The 17328-nt window shown below is 32.7% G+C and overlaps 1 protein-coding gene across 1 annotated transcript; it reads left to right on the top strand.

The window, feature by feature from the left end:
• The first annotated feature begins 439 nt into the window (after positions 1-439).
• LOC126740497 (ubiquitin-conjugating enzyme E2 G1) lies at positions 440-17094 on the top strand. The gene is made up of 5 exons (XM_050446531.1): positions 440-606; positions 15375-15477; positions 15549-15646; positions 15702-15880; positions 15944-17094. Exons 1-5 carry the CDS (start codon positions 561-563, stop codon positions 16025-16027), a joined length of 510 nt encoding a protein of 169 aa, XP_050302488.1. The 5' UTR covers positions 440-560; the 3' UTR covers positions 16028-17094.
• The last annotated feature ends 234 nt before the right edge of the window (positions 17095-17328 follow it).

Raw genomic sequence — 17328 nt, 5'->3', positions numbered from 1 at the left:
TCTGATTACATTTTTGAAAACAGTTTGCTGCCAGACCCATTCACGATTAAATCAAAAATAGGTTTTATTTAGTTCTAATCTAATATAACTATTTTATGTTTTGGGTCATTGACTTTAGCTATTATCTTAATTGACGAAACGATCCCTTGAGAGAATGAGATTTTTAAATTCTAGAAATAGAATCAATAAAAGTGACCTTGCACGGCGACATCTAAGTTCAAATGCCTTAACTTGACGGCAATTGGCATAATCCTAGAAAAAAATCTATAATATTACAGGTTTCTATAAGCCTTTTGTCACCTCGTTTATGAATTTTACAGTTTTCTGTCGAATATGCAGGCAAATTACAGATTCCTGTCAAATCTGTAGTGGATTCGCGTGTGCCGCACTAGATGGAACCACAAATTTGACAAGTGGTTAGCATGGTAACAAACCAATTCTGAAATAACATATGTTTGTGAGCCAATGCGGGCTGCTGTATTGTCACAAAATAGACACCGGCCATCTTTTTAGAAAACAGTGTTTGATTGATTTCGCCATCAAAATTAAATCAGTTATTAATGTCAGAACCACAGTCCGCCTTATTACTTAGAAAACAACTAGCAGGTCAGTAAAAAAAACCGAAGAGAAACTCTCGGAAAAGCGGCGAAAAATGTGACTGAAAATGTCGATCGTTTCCATTGAAAAAAAAAACCTTGGTCCCAGTTGTATTTTTTATATTCATCTGCCCCGCCGTCCAATTTTAAAAATAGTTTTCACCCGAGATTTCTGAGAGTTTCTTGAGGCTATTTTCAGTTCCGCAGCTTTTCGGGGATCCTCCTTGAAATCAATAGACGATTTTTTTTTATCAGATGTCAAAAACCTTGGGACAAATTAAAAACGTTATGATTATATTTTAACGGGATAATAATTTTGTTCATTTATCTAAAATCATTGTTAAATAAAGTTTAATAACCGTACCTTCTGCTTTAAGTGACTAAATTATAAGATAACTATTTTACTTGCCCTTCAACAAAGGATAGAATCACCAAACAACCTTCAACTAAATGATGTAGAAATTTCACAATTATTTATTGAAAACACTTCCTCCTACAAGAAAGCTTATTCTATTTTAATGCCTATGCAAGGTTAGGTAACCTGTGTTTTAAACTGAGCAATTTATTATAAACCCATTATATTAAAACATGAGACATAAAAGCCCTTTGTTTACTATAAGGCTTTTCCTGCTTACTGTTTACCTAACCTTTAACCAATACAGTAAATGACCTTTTTTATAGTATTAGAGTACATACTGTAGTCTTTCCTAATAATATTGATGACTGCTATATGTCACAATGTCCTAACAAGACTATATTTTATTAATCTAGCAATATATAGATTAGTTCTAGGCTTGTTTTTTAAACTTTTTAATCATTAATGCTTTCATGGAAGGCAAAAATAATTGCAGTTTAAAAGAAAAAGCTAATTTTTGTAATGATTACATCTCCTAAATAGGCTTGATATCTATAACAAAATACCAAACTCATCAAATATATTTCAATTACAACATGCAAATAACTCAATGTTCTTAAGACCAATAGACTAAAAATTTAAATTTAATAAATTTAAATATTCGTACAGTACATTTGAGTTTTATAGACATTGTTTTTTTTTTCATCAAAAATGTTGTTTAATTGGCACCTAGAGGTTGATACCCCTGTATGTGCACTGAAATATTCCTTATATAATAAATAGTCTCTAAGAAGTCAGTCTCTAAAGAATAAAATGGACGAGCTTTATCTTTTACTTGATTCATGTGATTTTCCTGATATTGTATTACTAACTGAGCACTGGTTAAAGCCTAATGAATGTTTCTTAATATCTGATTATATTCCTATATCAATTTTTTGTTGGCAACACTCCATACATAGAGGAACAGCTATTTTAGTTAAACAAACAATTGAAGCTTTTTTCTGTAAAATTAATAAGTATGACAGTTTTTTGTTGGAGAAGGTTTTTGAATTCTCCCTTTACAATAAACATAGATTTAATTTATATGTTTTTTGTGTTTATAGACCACCCACAGGAGATATTGGTATGTTCCTGGACAAACTTGATTCTCTATTATCCCAATTGTCTATACACTCCATAGTTATATTGGCTGGTGACTTTAATATTAACTTCACTGATGTAAGCTTGCCATCATATCATACATCCCTTTTAAGTATATTGGAATCCTTTGACTTGAAGATGCATGTTCTTTCACCCACACATATAACATCCTCATCTGCAACTACTATTGATTATTTGTGTACAAATTTAAATGATGTGTCATGTAGAGTACTCTCATCTGGTATTTCTGACCATGAAGCCATTCTCTCTAGGATTCCATGCAACACTGTATTTCCTTCATCTCATTATATAGGAAGAATTTTTAGCAGAGCAAATTTTAATGCTTTTTCTTCTACTACAGCTTTGGTTATTTGGAATGCAGTTGAAATGGCTCCTGACCCGTTTACTTTGTTATTTCATGTGCTATGTGATGAGATCAATCAGTGTTTTCCTAAAGAGGTTTAAAATGAAAAATAGAAAACCATGGGTCACAGCAGGCCTCAGAACTTCAGCTAAAAACCTCTGTTTTTTGGCTAAGTTGTGCAAGTTTACAACTAATGCAAACATTATTCTTTATCATCAAAAATATCTTAGCCTATACAGAAAGACAATAAAAGCAGCAAAGGTTAAATATTATAGTGACCTCTTGAATATGTCCTCAAATAGGCAGAGAGAATGTTGGTCAATTATAAATGACTTCAGGCATTCTCACAAGAAAGTTTCAGAACCAGAAGTAAGACCAAATAGTTTAGATGATTATTACTGTAATATTCCTCATTTATTGCTCAAGGATTTGAATACTAATATTGATCCTTTGCATTATATTCAACAAGTGTCAGTTCCTTTTTTCTTTTATCCTGTTAGCCTTACTGATGTTAGAGATGCAATTAAAAGCTTAAAAAACCATAAATCAGCTGGAGCTGATGGAATATCATCAAAATTACTACTCCTTTTGCCTGACTCAGCATTGGATGCCTTAGCTTCTGCCATAAACAATTCCTTTCATAATGGCATCTTTCCAGCATGTTTGAAGGAGGCAGTGGTTATCCCTCTTTATAAGGGTGGAGATTTAAGTGAGCCTTGTAATTTCCGTCCAATTTCTATATTATCACCCTCTCCAAGATAGTTGAAAAACTTGCAAAAATCAGAATTTTATCTTTTTTGCAACATAATTGCATTTTATCTGCAAATTAGTTTGGATTTCAAACGGGAAAAGGGACTCATGACGCTGTTTTCGGCTTTTTGGAGAGTGTCTATGTATCCTTAAATTCTGGAGAGTCCGCAGCGGCAGTGTTTTGCGATTTATCCAAGGCATTTGATTGTCTAGATCATGGAATACTGCTGTCTAAGCTCAATAATTATGGCTTTAGAGGTGTGGCATTGTAATGGCTGGAATCCTATCTGTCTAATTGTACCCAAAGAGTTACAGTATCTGGATGTTTATCCGATTCCAGATCCCTTAAAACTGGAGTACCTCAGGGTTCAGTGTTAGGACCACTATTATTTTTGCTCTATGTAAATGATTTGGGTTCATTAAAACTGCAGGGCAAAGTGGTTCAGTTTGCTGATGATACCACCATTTTATGGAATCATAGAGATTCTGATGGTAGAGCCCAGGTTTTTAAGGATCTTAAGATTTTATCGGAGTGGTGTGCTGCAAACAGGCTTGTATTTAATGTGGGCAAAACCTTTATTATGGGATTTAAGTGTGATGTTCAGGGCCTTATGTTTAGTGAAAACTCCCCCTTGCAAAACAAAGAAAGCTGTAAGTTCCTTGCTATTACCATTGATGGTCGCCTTCGCTTCGAAGATCATATCCTAAATCTTGCATCAAAATTATCCTCTGGATGCTTTGCAGTAAGAATGGTGGGGCATGAGCTGGGAGGGGTAGTTGCACGTTCAGTGTACTTTTCTCTTATTGAGTCCCACCTTCGTTATGGCTTGCCCTTTTGGGGTTTAATCACCAAGGGATTATTAAACATAATTTTTGTGATTCAAAAAAAGGCAGTTAGATACCTATGTTCCGCTGGGTTAAGAGATTCTTGTAAACCTCTCTTTATATCTCAAAAAATCCTAACTCTTTTTTCTCTTTTTATCTTAGAAACAGCTACTCTTATTCATAAATGTCCTAAACCTCCCTCTAACACTGGTCATATGACTCGCCAGGTTAACGATTTTCCCTTACCAATCCCTACATCCTCCCTCACCAAGAAATCACTTATATACCTTAGCAAAAAAATTTACAACCATGTTCCTCTATGTATTAGACAAATTTTAGAAGTTAAGAGATTCAAAAAGGAATTAAAATCAGTTTTATTATCCAGGGCATATTATAGCCTTGACGATTTTTTTAATGATACCTTTTAACCTGTGCTCTGACATCATTTTAGTGTTTTAGTTTTGTTTCCTGTTAAATAATTTAATTTACTTCCTCTAAATTCTGTTTTATTGACAGCTTTACTTATTTTTTAATGAAATTTATCAAAAAGATGCTTTTTTTTTCAATCTGTTTTGTTATAATTAATTTTGGTTTGGTAATGTGTGTAAATTTTATGGCAAAGTGTTTTAGATGTTATGTTTGAAATTTAAAGTGAATTTGGAATTTATTAGTTTTTCGGATGCTTGTACACAAGATTTTGTTGTCTTACATAATATAGCACATTTTCTTTCTTTCTAATATTTCCTAAAAATGTAAATGTATCATATCGTCGGCTTAAGATGCAAATGGCCTAACTCCAAAATTTTAAATTATTCAGGAGATGCAAAAAACTTGTCAGAATGAGAAAATATAATAAAACAAGATAAGTTTTCAAAATATTTTATTTTGTTTAATGCTTGAACATAGAAAATTATTGCTCTTGTCAAAAATAGGCTTTATTCTTGAAATATTGGGAGTTAGGTAATATGCATTCCATGAGCTTGGGTTCGCAACAGGAGATAAATAGGCAGATAATCTGATAATAAAAAGAAATAAAAAGGCAATAATCTGATTCATTGCAACTTAATTATAAAAAAACTTTAAAGATGCAAGCAAAAGACAAAAAGAAAGAGGCATTTTACAAATGTGGTAAGTTATTATAAAAAAAATGAAAGTCCTTAGGAATTCAAGATTTAAGGTCCATTAAGTGTTGAAATTTTTCAGATTTTATTGGTATTGGAGTCGGATACATTAATGGCAACTCTTCTAAATTCCAGATTATTTTATCTTTTTTCGTCATTCTATAAGGCAAAGGCATCCATTCTTCTGTATGCCTGATTTTAAAGAGAATTCCATGTTCATTATACTGAAGTGCTCTAATGTTTGTTATAGTAGGATCACCTGACGATCTACCAGGACGGATGGATCTAATGTATTGAATATCTTGAAAGTTTTTGAAATATGTATGATCCACCATGTAGGGTTTCAGATTTATACAAGCAGTTTGACAAATATTGACATAGTCTGCTGGGACGTTTATGACTCGGTTTTTTAATTTTCGTTCGATTGTGGAGTACATTGAATCGCACTCCATTTGCGTAGGTATGCCTTTTTTCTAAAAATTTTTGCTCAATTGTAATCCCATGTTTTTGTGCAAAGTTGAAAAGTGCATTGGCAAGAATTGCATTTCTGTTTTGTCCAGTGCAACCATCACTGTACAAAATGACTTTACTAGTAGAGTTTTTTGGGGTATAATATTAGTCTCTAAAAACTTGTAAATGATGGTAGCGAATGTGTTGGCAGTTTGTCTGGCATGACCCTCATGCCAGAGGAAACAATATCCATCCAAGGATTTAATGTCCATAATTGTAAAATTATGGACTATTAATTTTGTTTTATAATATAGCGTGCTGACATTAGATTTTCGCAACTGATTGCAAATCCATTGAAAAAACTTTTACATTTTCTTTTGTTTTGTCAACCTCTTTTTCCTTTCGTGCCTCCTCCTTTTTCTTCTGATGTTCTTGATAGATAGCTTCATCGATATTACCAGTCTTCTAACCCACACACGTATCACATTCATCCTTTTTAGGTGAAAAAAGTGCTAAATTAAAATCGTCGAAACTGTTATTAAATGCTGCAATAGATAGCGGTTGTGAATCGTTTTTTTTACACCAGTCATTCTTATAAAACCGATAGAATTTCATTTTTGTTTGCCAACATCTTGCAAGGTATAATTTCTTTGTGTTCTTTCGACAATAATGTGACTCTAGTTTTGGAAGAACTTTAAAGAAATTGCACAAATTTTCTTTTTGTGTGTCGATTTTCGCTTTTCGATTAACTATTTGGGAGGAATTATTATCACGCGTATCATTAAGGTCATCATCCACCAAATCATTTGCGGTGTGGTGTGATTTATTTTTTTCAATCAACCAATGTGCAACAGTTCTTGGTGCAATTGAAAGAGTATTGCAAAACATTGTTTTGCACACTCTTATCTTGAAAATATATATAGGAAAATTCCCTTCTTGACTCGTTCTCTTTTTTTCGGTCCCTAGCTCTTGAAGCACTTGTCTTTTCAACCAGCGTCCTTAGAAACAATTGTTTTTCGTTCCACAGAAAATTCCAAAATCTTGTAAAAATTTCTGTTCTTTGATCTTCTGTTATCTCATTGCACTTCATTACTGGTTTTTGTGACTTACCATTACTGTATTTGCATCTCGGTCCTATAGCTTTTGCTTTTTTTTTAATATCATAATTCCATTTTTCTTCTTGCTTTTGTTTTCCAAAATATTCCTTTCCTTCTTATCTCAAAATCTTATTGTTATTTTTCTTCCATTCCTTTTGATCTACATGACGTCTCTTTCTGCGTGTCCGTGAAGGGGTTTCGATTGGAGTGTTATTTTGTAGCTCTTCTAGTACTTCATTTTCACTGGGTTCATATAAGATTTATCTGAACGAGTAAAAGAAACTTCAATAACTTCTTCTTCCAAAATGGAGGTTGGGACTTCTTCACCATGAATTGATTCTGGAACGAAATTCTGACGATCTTCTGATTCAATGTTGATTTCATCTTCAGGAAAATTTGAGGAGATAAAATTCAGGTTAGCAACTTCTTCTTCAGCCAGGGTGAGTAAATCATCATCAGTAATTAAATTGTCGTCAGCTAATAAGTGGTTATTAGATGCTGAGGAGCTTGCTTGATTAGTACTATCAGTTAAGAGTGTAGATAAATCCTCATTTTGATCGAACGTATCACAAAATGTTAAGAAATCTCTTGTTACATCGCTTTCGGAATCGCTTTGTCTGTTGGGCTTTTCCTGGGTGTTTTGCTTAGCCAATAAAAGCATTTTCATCGCACGGGATTGCGGATTCATTCTGAAATATACAGCGTTAATTAGAAAGTATACTTTTATGTAGCTAAGCAAAATTCATACTGTTAGTTTTTTAAAGTAAAGCCAAATTTTAAATTAGATTTTTTATAGGTATTATAGGGGAAAAATATTAATAGGTACTTTTGTGTTTATCATCGAAACTATAAATAATGGCATCTCCTATCCAAACTAAGTAAGTATAAGATGAAAATTGCCTAACACGATATTTTACTCGTAACATCAGATTTACCCAAGAATGCACAAAATTTAAATACTAAATTTATGTTCTCTTGATGAGTTGAACGTCAAAGGTAATTAAAGAATTCAAAAATTATCGATACTTACCTCAGATATTGTTTTATGCACATAAAATTAAGAACAACAACGTTTCACCTGTTATTACCATTACACACTGGGAGTTAGGCCAATTGCGTATTGTTGAAAATTAAGCCGGAGATAGGCGAGTTTCGACTGGTATTTTGTCGCGGCATTTTTGACATTTCGGGTGTTAGGCGTATTTAAGTCGACGCGGTTAATTTTTATGAACCTAACCAACCTAAAATGTTAATTTTAGCTAAAACTGGAGTTAGGCCGTTTACATCTTAAGCCGACGATATATTCATTCATTTTCCTATTTATTTACAAGTGTGGAAGTCCTATTTTTCTACCCTATGACATAAGTTTAGAAAAAGTTTAATAATTATTTACAATAAAGTGCTTACACCTCTCATTAAAAATCGTAATCCTACTTATAGTTTTAATTTTGTTTGGTATAATTTTGGTGCTAAATAATTTGCAAATTTTAAATTTATAGTTTTTTTATTTGGTGGTATAATTAAGTGTCTATTAACATTTGCTCTTGTTTGATGATGATGATGGCTTACGAATTTTGTTAGTGTTTCTTTTTTATGTACATATATAGGTACAAATATAATGTATGTATAAACAGTCTAAGTTGCAGATGTTGCTGTCATACAATGTAGCATGCAATTTAGTTGGATATCGCTTATCTTTCCTAAAAAATATTTTTAATATGGAGTTTTGTATTACCCGTAATGGTTGTAAATGACTTTTGTATGTACCCCCCCCCCCCCCCATACTACAAGGCCGTAATTTATGAATTAAGGTGCGAACTTTTTTTTGTTTTATCTGGATGTTTATCCGATTCCAGATCCCTTAAAACTGGAGTACCTCAGGGTTCAGTGTTAGGACCACTATTATTTTTGCTCTATGTAAATGATTTGGGTTCATTAAAACTGCAGGGCAAAGTGGTTCAGTTTGCTGATGATACCACCATTTTATGGAATCATAGAGATTCTGATGGTAGAGCCCAGGTTTTTAAGGATCTTAAGATTTTATAGGAGTGGTGTGCTGCAAACAGGCTTGTATTTAATGTGGGCAAAACCTTTATTATGGGATTTAAGTGTGATGTTCAGGGCCTTATGTTTAGTGAAAACAGTGCAAAACAAAGAAAGCTGTAAGTTCCTTGGTATTACCATTGATGGTCGCCTTCGCTTCGAAGATCATATCCTAAATCTTGCATCAAAATTATCCTCTGGATGCTTTGCAGTAAGAATGGCGGGGCATGAGCTGGGAGGGGTAGTTGCACGTTTAGTGTACTTTTCTCTTATTGAGTCCCACCTTCGTTATGGCTTGCCCTTTTGGGGTTTAATCACCAAGGGATTATTAAACATAATTTTTGTGACTCAAAAAAAGGCAGTTAGATACCTATGTTCCACTGGGTTAAGAGATTCTTGTAAACCTCTTTTTATATCTCAAAAAATCCTAACTCTTTTTTCTCTTTTTATCTTAGAAACAGCTACTCTTATTCATAAATGTCCTAAACCTCCCTCTAACACTGGTCATATGACTCGCCAGGTTAACGATTTTCCCTTACCAATCCCTACATCCTCCCTCACCAAGAACTCACTTATATACCTTAGCAAAAAAATTTACAACCATGTTCCTCTATGTATTAGACAAATTTTAGAAGTTAAGAGATTCAAAAAGGAATTAAAATCACTTTTATTATCCAGGGCTTTTATTAGCCTTGACGATTTTAATTTTTAATTTTTAATTTTTTAAAACCTCGATAATTTTTATGAACCTAACCAACCTAAAATGTTAATTTTAGCTAAAACTGGAGTTAGGCCGTTTACATCTTAAGCCGACGATATATTCATTCATTTTCCTATTTATTTACAAGTGTGGAAGTCCTATTTTTCTACCCTATGACATAAGTTTAGAAAAAGTTTAATAATTATTTACAATAAAGTGCTTACACCTCTCATTAAAAATCGTAATCCTACTTATAGTTTTAATTTTGTTTGGTATAATTTTGGTGCTAAATAATTTGCAAATTTTAAATTTATAGTTTTTTTATTTGGTGGTATAATTAAGTGTCTATTAACATTTGCTCTTGTTTGATGATGATGATGGCTTACGAATTTTGTTAGTGTTTCTTTTTTATGTACATATATAGGTACAAATATAATGTATGTATAAACAGTTTAAGTTGCAGATGTTGCTGTCATACAATGTAGCATGCAATTTAGTTGGATATCGCTTATCTTTCCTAAAAAATATTTTTAATATGGAGTTTTGTATTACCCGTAATGGTTGTAAATGACTTTTGTATGTACCCCCCCCCCCCCCCCCCATACTACAAGGCCGTAATTTATGAATTAAGGTGCGAACTTTTTTTTGTGAGATGTTGTGTCCATTTTAAATGCTGATCAATAACTATTCCTTAATATTTAGTTTTCTTTACCTCTGGTATAAAACAGTGGTTTTCTTCACTTGTCTGAATTTCAGTAAAATTTGGTCTACTTGGGCTTGTTAGCGAAAATACAATATAATTTGTTTTGGATAAATTTAGGGATAATTTAAAGGAGTCTAACCATTGTTTGACAACACCAAAATATATATACACCAATATGGTGCCTTGTGGGACTCCAATTTTTATTTTCAGAGGGTGACTAAGCACTTGATTTAGTTTCAGAAATTGATCTCTATTGGAAAGATAGCTTTTAAAAAGGTCCAATACCATGCCTCGAACACCATATGTATAGTAAACTTAATCTTTAAAACTAGACTCATCTCTAAGTCCTTTAAAATATCCATCATAATCCCCATTTTTAAATTTGAAGACAAAAGCTCAATTAATAATTACAGACCAATCAGTACAATTTCAATTTTTCACAATGAAATTTGAAAAGTGTCCCAGAAAGAGACTGACTGATTATTTATTTACAGAATCCATTTACAAAAGTGTTACATAGCATACCCATACAAACATATATATTCACATACAAAACTATCTATAAATCAATGAAAGGTGTACATGAGTTAATTAAAGCCCCTATGAAATAATATTCTTTAACTGCCCCTTAAAAGATGTAATCCTAGAGTCAAAAAAGCTTATCTGTCCTGACAGACCATTAGCACTTCGAGCCATTCGTGTAATTGGCTCATTAATACCATGATTGGTATGGTGGAATGAGACTGAAAATATTTCTGATTGTCTATTCAATCTGGAAGGCATCCTAAGTTTAAAAAGAGACAATAACTCGGGACAATCTATAGTAGCATTTAAAACCTTAGAAGTAATGTTCTTCATCGTAACTTCAAAGTAATCTTATGGCACTTATTGATAGTAAGGGACATTCTATTCAAGTGGCACCAATCAAAGAACAAATTAAGGTCTTTTTGCAGGAGCACTGCATCAGAAAGGGATGTGATAAGCCTAAATAGCTTCGCATCATCAGCAAACATTAGCACGCGACAATTTTCAAGTTTCCAAACTAAATCAATCAAAAAGAGGTAAAACAAAACAGGGCCTGAGTGAGAGCCCTGTGGCACCCCAGATGGCACCAAAATTTCAGAGGAACATGTACCTCCAAGATTAACAATCTGGGTTCTACCTCTGATGAATCCCGAGATCCACTGAAGAAGAGGCCCCACAATACCTAAAGCCCTAAGCTTCTGCAAGAGTACCCCATGGTTAACCCTTTCAAAAGCCTTGGAAAAATCTGTATATATTGAGTCAACCTGAAGTCCCTTCTCCAAGCAGAGGTAGAGGTAGTTGACATACAGCACCAAATTAGCATTGGTAGATCTGCCTTTTATAAATCCAAATTGCTCAGGATTAAATAAAGATTTAAAACTCAAGGCAATCCTATGACTGACCAGGCAGTCAAGCAGCTTTGGCAACTCAGATTGGTTGCACACAGCCTGATAATTGAAAATTTCATTTCTACCACCAGATTTAAAAATGGGTTTTAGAAAACTTCTCTTCCAGAGAGTGGGATAAGAACCAGTACTAGTATAAATTAGATTCAGGAAAAAGTGATTGGCTGTATTTTAGGATCTGGCAAGAGCCTTTGACATGGTGCCCCACAGGCAGCTTCTCGATGTCCTCAAGAAGACCGGGGTGAGGGGTTTCGGGTTACAGGTCTTTGAGAACTATCTTGCCGATTGGCAGCAGTATGTTAAGATAGATAACATTTTATTTATTTATTTAAAACACATTAAAAATGTAATTATAATTAGGGAGTGCCTATCAACTAACTAAACAAAACCAAACTAACCTAATAAAAAAGAGGCAATCAAATTAAACTATAGAGAAAAGTTACAGGGCAATAAAGGCAGTACTAAGATACATACCAAAATAAGATTGAGTGTAATAATGACTAGAGCAGCAAATTATAAAATTAATTTAATTCCACACTAAGTAGTTTCTCTTTAAGAGTTAAAACATTTATATTAAAAATATCTATATCACAGAGTTGGATCACTTTATTGCACTTAGTTGGCATGATTCTAAGGGGTGATAGACTAGCGCTAGCCAAATTCATATAATTAATAGAATAATAAATAATTCAGTGTTTGTAGGTCTAAGGGCCTAGCTTGGGGACATTAAAATCTATTTTATTAATTAAATTCAGATTACTATATTTTTTGTTGTTCACTATATTATATATAAAAATAACAGACTAAGCATCTCTTCTTTGACTTAAAGATATTATGTTGAAATTAGTCAATATACTTCTGTAAGACACCATATATGGATACATATTATATAGTTTTACATAAAGAACTTTTTCAATGTTGTTACAATGAACCTTTTCTTAAGGTGTTAAAGTGTTAAGTTAACACATTGATGAAATAAACATTTGAGCATCTAGGAGCCTTTTATTCCCTTAAATCCAAGAACATAGTAACACTTAGTACAAACTGAGGTCACGAAAAATTTATTAATATACAAGAAACATTGATTTTAATAATCAGAAAACAAACACGTAGAATACAATGTGTTCTATGTTACGCAAATATTTGAATAAGTTCAACAATCCTCCACCCAGCAAGAAAAGGAGTAACTTTAATAAATTTTTTTTTAAAGTTGCTTGAAAGGTATATGTATTTTAGAAAGGGGAAAAAATTTTCCCATTTATTTACAGAGCATGAACCTTTTATGTAACTTACCTAATCTAGTAACATCTTTCTGGTGTAGAACAGAATAACGAAAAAATTGTAATAACATTGGCACATAAAAGAAATACTAAAGACTAGCACCTTGAAGGAAGGTCATATAGTTTTCTTAAAAAAAAAAAAAAATTAACGGATGCAAAATTAACAAATTTAATCTCCAAATTTGTTGAAAATACTGCGGGTTGGGGATTAAAAATTCTAGCAGTTGATAGTTCTTTTTAGTGATTTAATTCATATTTTTACAAGTTTTAGAAGTTCAGCAATTCATATTTTTACAATTACATTCTGTATTTATGATTGTTAATACTTTCTTTTAACCATCATTATCAACTAGCAAATAGAATTACATTTACCTTAAATAACAAAAGGATAGATTAGTTGGAATATTATGTTCTACAAGAAAAAGAAGCTTTCTGTTTTAAAATTATATTGTCTGTGGTTAAGGTTTATCACAGAGGTAGCTTATACTTCCTTTTTGTAGATGCTGTATTTTTTCCAAAACCAAAGGTACTAGAGCTTATTACACAATCACAAATTCAAAATAATTTATTTGCCAAAATCAAAATTACAATTTTACTTAAACCAATGTACAAAATTTAAGTTATAGGCAAAAAGGATCGAGTCTCGATTCTTAAACCGATAGCAGACGACTATATATGAATTAGCTGACTGTTATACGACCATATAAAGCTATACAGGGTGATTTTTAAGTTGTTACTTTTTTTTTAACTGTGTATAGAACTCGGTAAAATAAACATTTTTTTCAAATAACTTTATTCAAAAAACCGAAAAATAAAAAAATTGCATTGCCAAAATGTTATAAAATGAGTCCAATACGGTCCTCTCTAATTTAAATAAGTTGTTCAAAGTTGTCACCATTAACTTCAACACAACGATTTGCTCGACGTAACCGCTGTTCTGTAACGGTAGGCAATAGAGAAATCGGTTTTTGTCTAACTGTTGCCGCAGCCTGCTCAATACTTGTGTGTCGATAGGCGTCTTGTAAACTAAACTTTTCATATACCTCCACAAAAAGTCACATGGATTTAGGTCTGGCGACCTTGGTGGCCATGGAACTGCTCCATTTCGGCCAATCCACCGATTTGGGTAACTTATATCCAAAAATTCGCTCACTTCTCGTCTAAAATGGGCAGGTGCTCCATCCTGCAGGAGCCACATAGCTTGCCTGATATTCAGTGGCACGTCTTCTAACAGAACAGGCAGATTATTTTGCAAAAAGTCCAAATAAACATCGCCCGTCAAACGGTCTGGTAATATAAATGGTCCAACAAGTATCCCATTCACAATTCCTGCCCACACATTAGCAGAAAAGCGGTGTTGAAAATTGGTTCTGCGAATTGCATGGGGATTATCAACAGACCAAACATGCGTATTTCGAAAATTGTTAATTCCGTTTCGGGTGAATGTTGCCTCGTCCATGGCTAAAATTTTGTTCGAAAAATGTTGATCATTTTCATGTTGTTGTAGGAACCATTCACAAAACTGAACTCTGCGGGGGAAGTCTTCAGGCAGTAGCGCTTGGACACGTTGAACGTGAAAGGGATTAAATTGATTCTCGCACAATGTTGTCCATACTTTTGTTTGACTTAATCCGACCTGCCCTGCAACAACTCGAGTACTTGTTGCTGGATCTTCTCGAGAGATTTAAAATTTGTTCTTCCCTATGAACATTTTCAGGTCTCCTTCCTCTTCCTGCATGCCCTCCACGATGTTCCCTTAAATCGCCAGTATCCCTAGCCCGTTGAATAAGATTTATGAAACTTCTGGGTGTAGGATGATTCCGCAAAGGAAAGCGGTCTGCGTATAATACCGAAGCAGCAGCAGCACTTTGAAGACACTCTCCATAAATAAGCAACATATCCACAAGTTCATTGTTTTCATAACGATGTGCCATTTTTAGGATTTGAAAATTTAAAATTAACAACAATAAACCAAAAGTGTCTAAGACTAACTGATCGGTACAATGCGTGATCGATAATACAAAAATTCAAGCAAAAACTAAACATAAACAGACGATGAAAAACAAACCCATATTCACTTTTTTTATTCTGTATGCCCCTTGTTTTTGAGTATATCGAAAAAAGTTATTTGAAAAAAATGTATATTTTACCGAGTTCTATACACAGTTAAAAAAAAGTATCAGCTTAGAAATCACCCTGTATAATAAATAAAACTATTTAAATCAGTAATAAACTAAATAGATAAAAAAAGAATTCTTTTATTAGGAGGTTCCATGTGATATATATATATTTTCCTATTTTTTTCTTTGCTTTTGGTTTTCTGGTTACTTTACCCTGAAAAAGCAAAAACACGTATCAGCAAGATATCGGCATCACGTATTGATCATCTTTAGTCCAAGGCAACATACATTTTGTTACTTCCAGACTTCCGAATTACCCTGGGGCTAATCTATCCTTTTTTATTTAGCTTTCTGTGCTAACTTTTTTTTAAAAATTTAAAAACAATTTAATTTTTTTCAGAATTAAATAAAAACCCTGTAGAGGGGTTTTCTGCAGGCCTAATAGATGACAATGATATTTATAGATGGGAAGTTCTTATTATAGGTCCTCCTGACACTTTATAGTAAGTAATTCAATTTATGAAAAATCTGTGTACACTTTTATTGAATTTGCTCAAAATACTATTGTTTTTAGTGAAGGGGGATTTTTCAAATGTCACCTTTACTTTCCAAAAGAATACCCCCTGAGGCCACCTAAAATGAAATTTGTAACAGAAATATGGCATCCAAATAGTAAGAAGCTGATATTTTGTATCAGGGAATTATTGCTGACACATATTTTTTCTAGTTGATAAAAATGGAGATGTTTGTATATCTATTCTTCATGAACCAGGAGATGATAAATTTGGTTATGAGAAAGCGTCTGAGAGGTGGCTGCCGGTACACACTGTAGAAACTATTCTGATATCAGTTATTTCAATGCTAGCAGATCCCAACGACGAAAGCCCAGCTAATGTTGATGCAGCAGTAAGTTTCTTAAGTGCAGTAATTAATCAATTATTCTTACTACGTATTTATTTTTTTTTGCAGAAGGAATGGAGAGAAGCATATCCAGAATTCAAGAGAAAAGTGGCTAGGTGTGTTAGGAAATCACAAGAGCAGGAGGAGTGTTAGTAGAGCTTTTAATTTATAATTTAAGAATAAAATACTTTTTTTAAAAAAAGCAGCCAATCGAAAAAACATAAGTTTTTCATTTTGTATGTCTCGCGCGGGAGAAATATGACTTTCAAATCGCCAAATTACCAATCTAATAGAACTGCCAGACTCGAAAACCAGAGCATTAGATTAGAACTAAAACTTTTACCTATATTTGCTTTAGTTAAATACCTCATAGTTTTTTAATAAGTTATTACGTCGTGTTAGGTTGGTTGATTTGGCAGTTGTCGCATGTCTCGGGTATACTAAAGACTTAATTCTTACTGTGGGGTGAATTATCATGCTATTGTGAGAAAAAGTGTTTCTTTTTTTATTCAATTTTTTGCTTTATAGTCAAAAGTCCGCAACACAATGCTTTATCATCGACATAGTATTATTAAATGTTTTGTATGAGTAAGACTTTTTGTGATTTTAAGTTAAAAGTTGTCTAAAAGGATTAAGATTATATGATTTTAGATACAAACTCGCCGTCATTCACTGTAAACGCTTATTTATATTAGCATTTCTTCATACTGTATTGTTGGTAAAGATTTGCGTAGCGGGCTATTGGAATATTAGTAATATGATTTAGTCTTAACTTGGACTAAAGATGGATCAATCTTAAACAAGAGATAATGAAATTATTTAATATATTGTGTTTCTAACATGTTTGACGTTTAAGATGTGTTTTAAATGTCGTTTATTAACGATTATGGCCCACCAATAGGTTTTCCAGATCTTTGAAGCATTTTGCACTTAAATGTCAAACTCTAATAACTAGTACCAGCCTTTCGTATTACATAGTGCTTACATTTATACAAAAAATGGTCAAATATAATGCTCAATTGATACTTGATATTTTTTTATGTTTGATCTAAACTGAAATAACCATTTTACAGTTTCTAAAGATTCCTAAGTATATAATGTTTTTATTTCTTACATTGCAAAGATCTCTATAAGATTTTTTAAAATATATGCAGGCAGTACTGAATGTATGATTTTCTATTTAGTTTAATTTTTACGAGAAATACATGTGTTTAAATTACTATTTGTCATTGTTTAATTCAGTTTTATACCCAGAATTTAGTTTCAGATGACTTGTTATATAAGGTGTTAGTTTAGTTTTTCCATTGCCCACATACTAAAGATCATGAGTCAATCGTATATTATTCTTTAATGTATTGATTAGGGAGGTGAAACTTTTATTGCAATAGTAAATAATACCATTTGAATCATAGTTGAGGAGGCGCTGACGGTCGTAGTTGATAGATCTGCTCACG

This window comes from Anthonomus grandis, chromosome 9, assembly GCF_022605725.1.
Source record: "Anthonomus grandis grandis chromosome 9, icAntGran1.3, whole genome shotgun sequence".
Classification (NCBI taxonomy): Eukaryota; Metazoa; Arthropoda; class Insecta; order Coleoptera; family Curculionidae; genus Anthonomus; species Anthonomus grandis.
This window is presented reverse-complemented; position numbering and strand designations above follow the sequence as displayed.

What these genes read in the sequence shown, in the direction of transcription:
- LOC126740497 (XM_050446531.1), top strand. Translation starts at nt 561, where the DNA reads ATGTCAGAACCACAGTCCGCCTTATTACTTAGAAAACAACTAGCAG. An exon ending in ACTTAGAAAACAACTAGCAG is followed by an intron (nt 607 to 15,374) that starts GTCAGTAAAAAA and finishes AATTTTTTTCAG; the next exon opens with AATTAAATAAAAACCCTGTA. An exon ending in GGTCCTCCTGACACTTTATA is followed by an intron (nt 15,478 to 15,548) that starts GTAAGTAATTCA and finishes TATTGTTTTTAG; the next exon opens with TGAAGGGGGATTTTTCAAAT.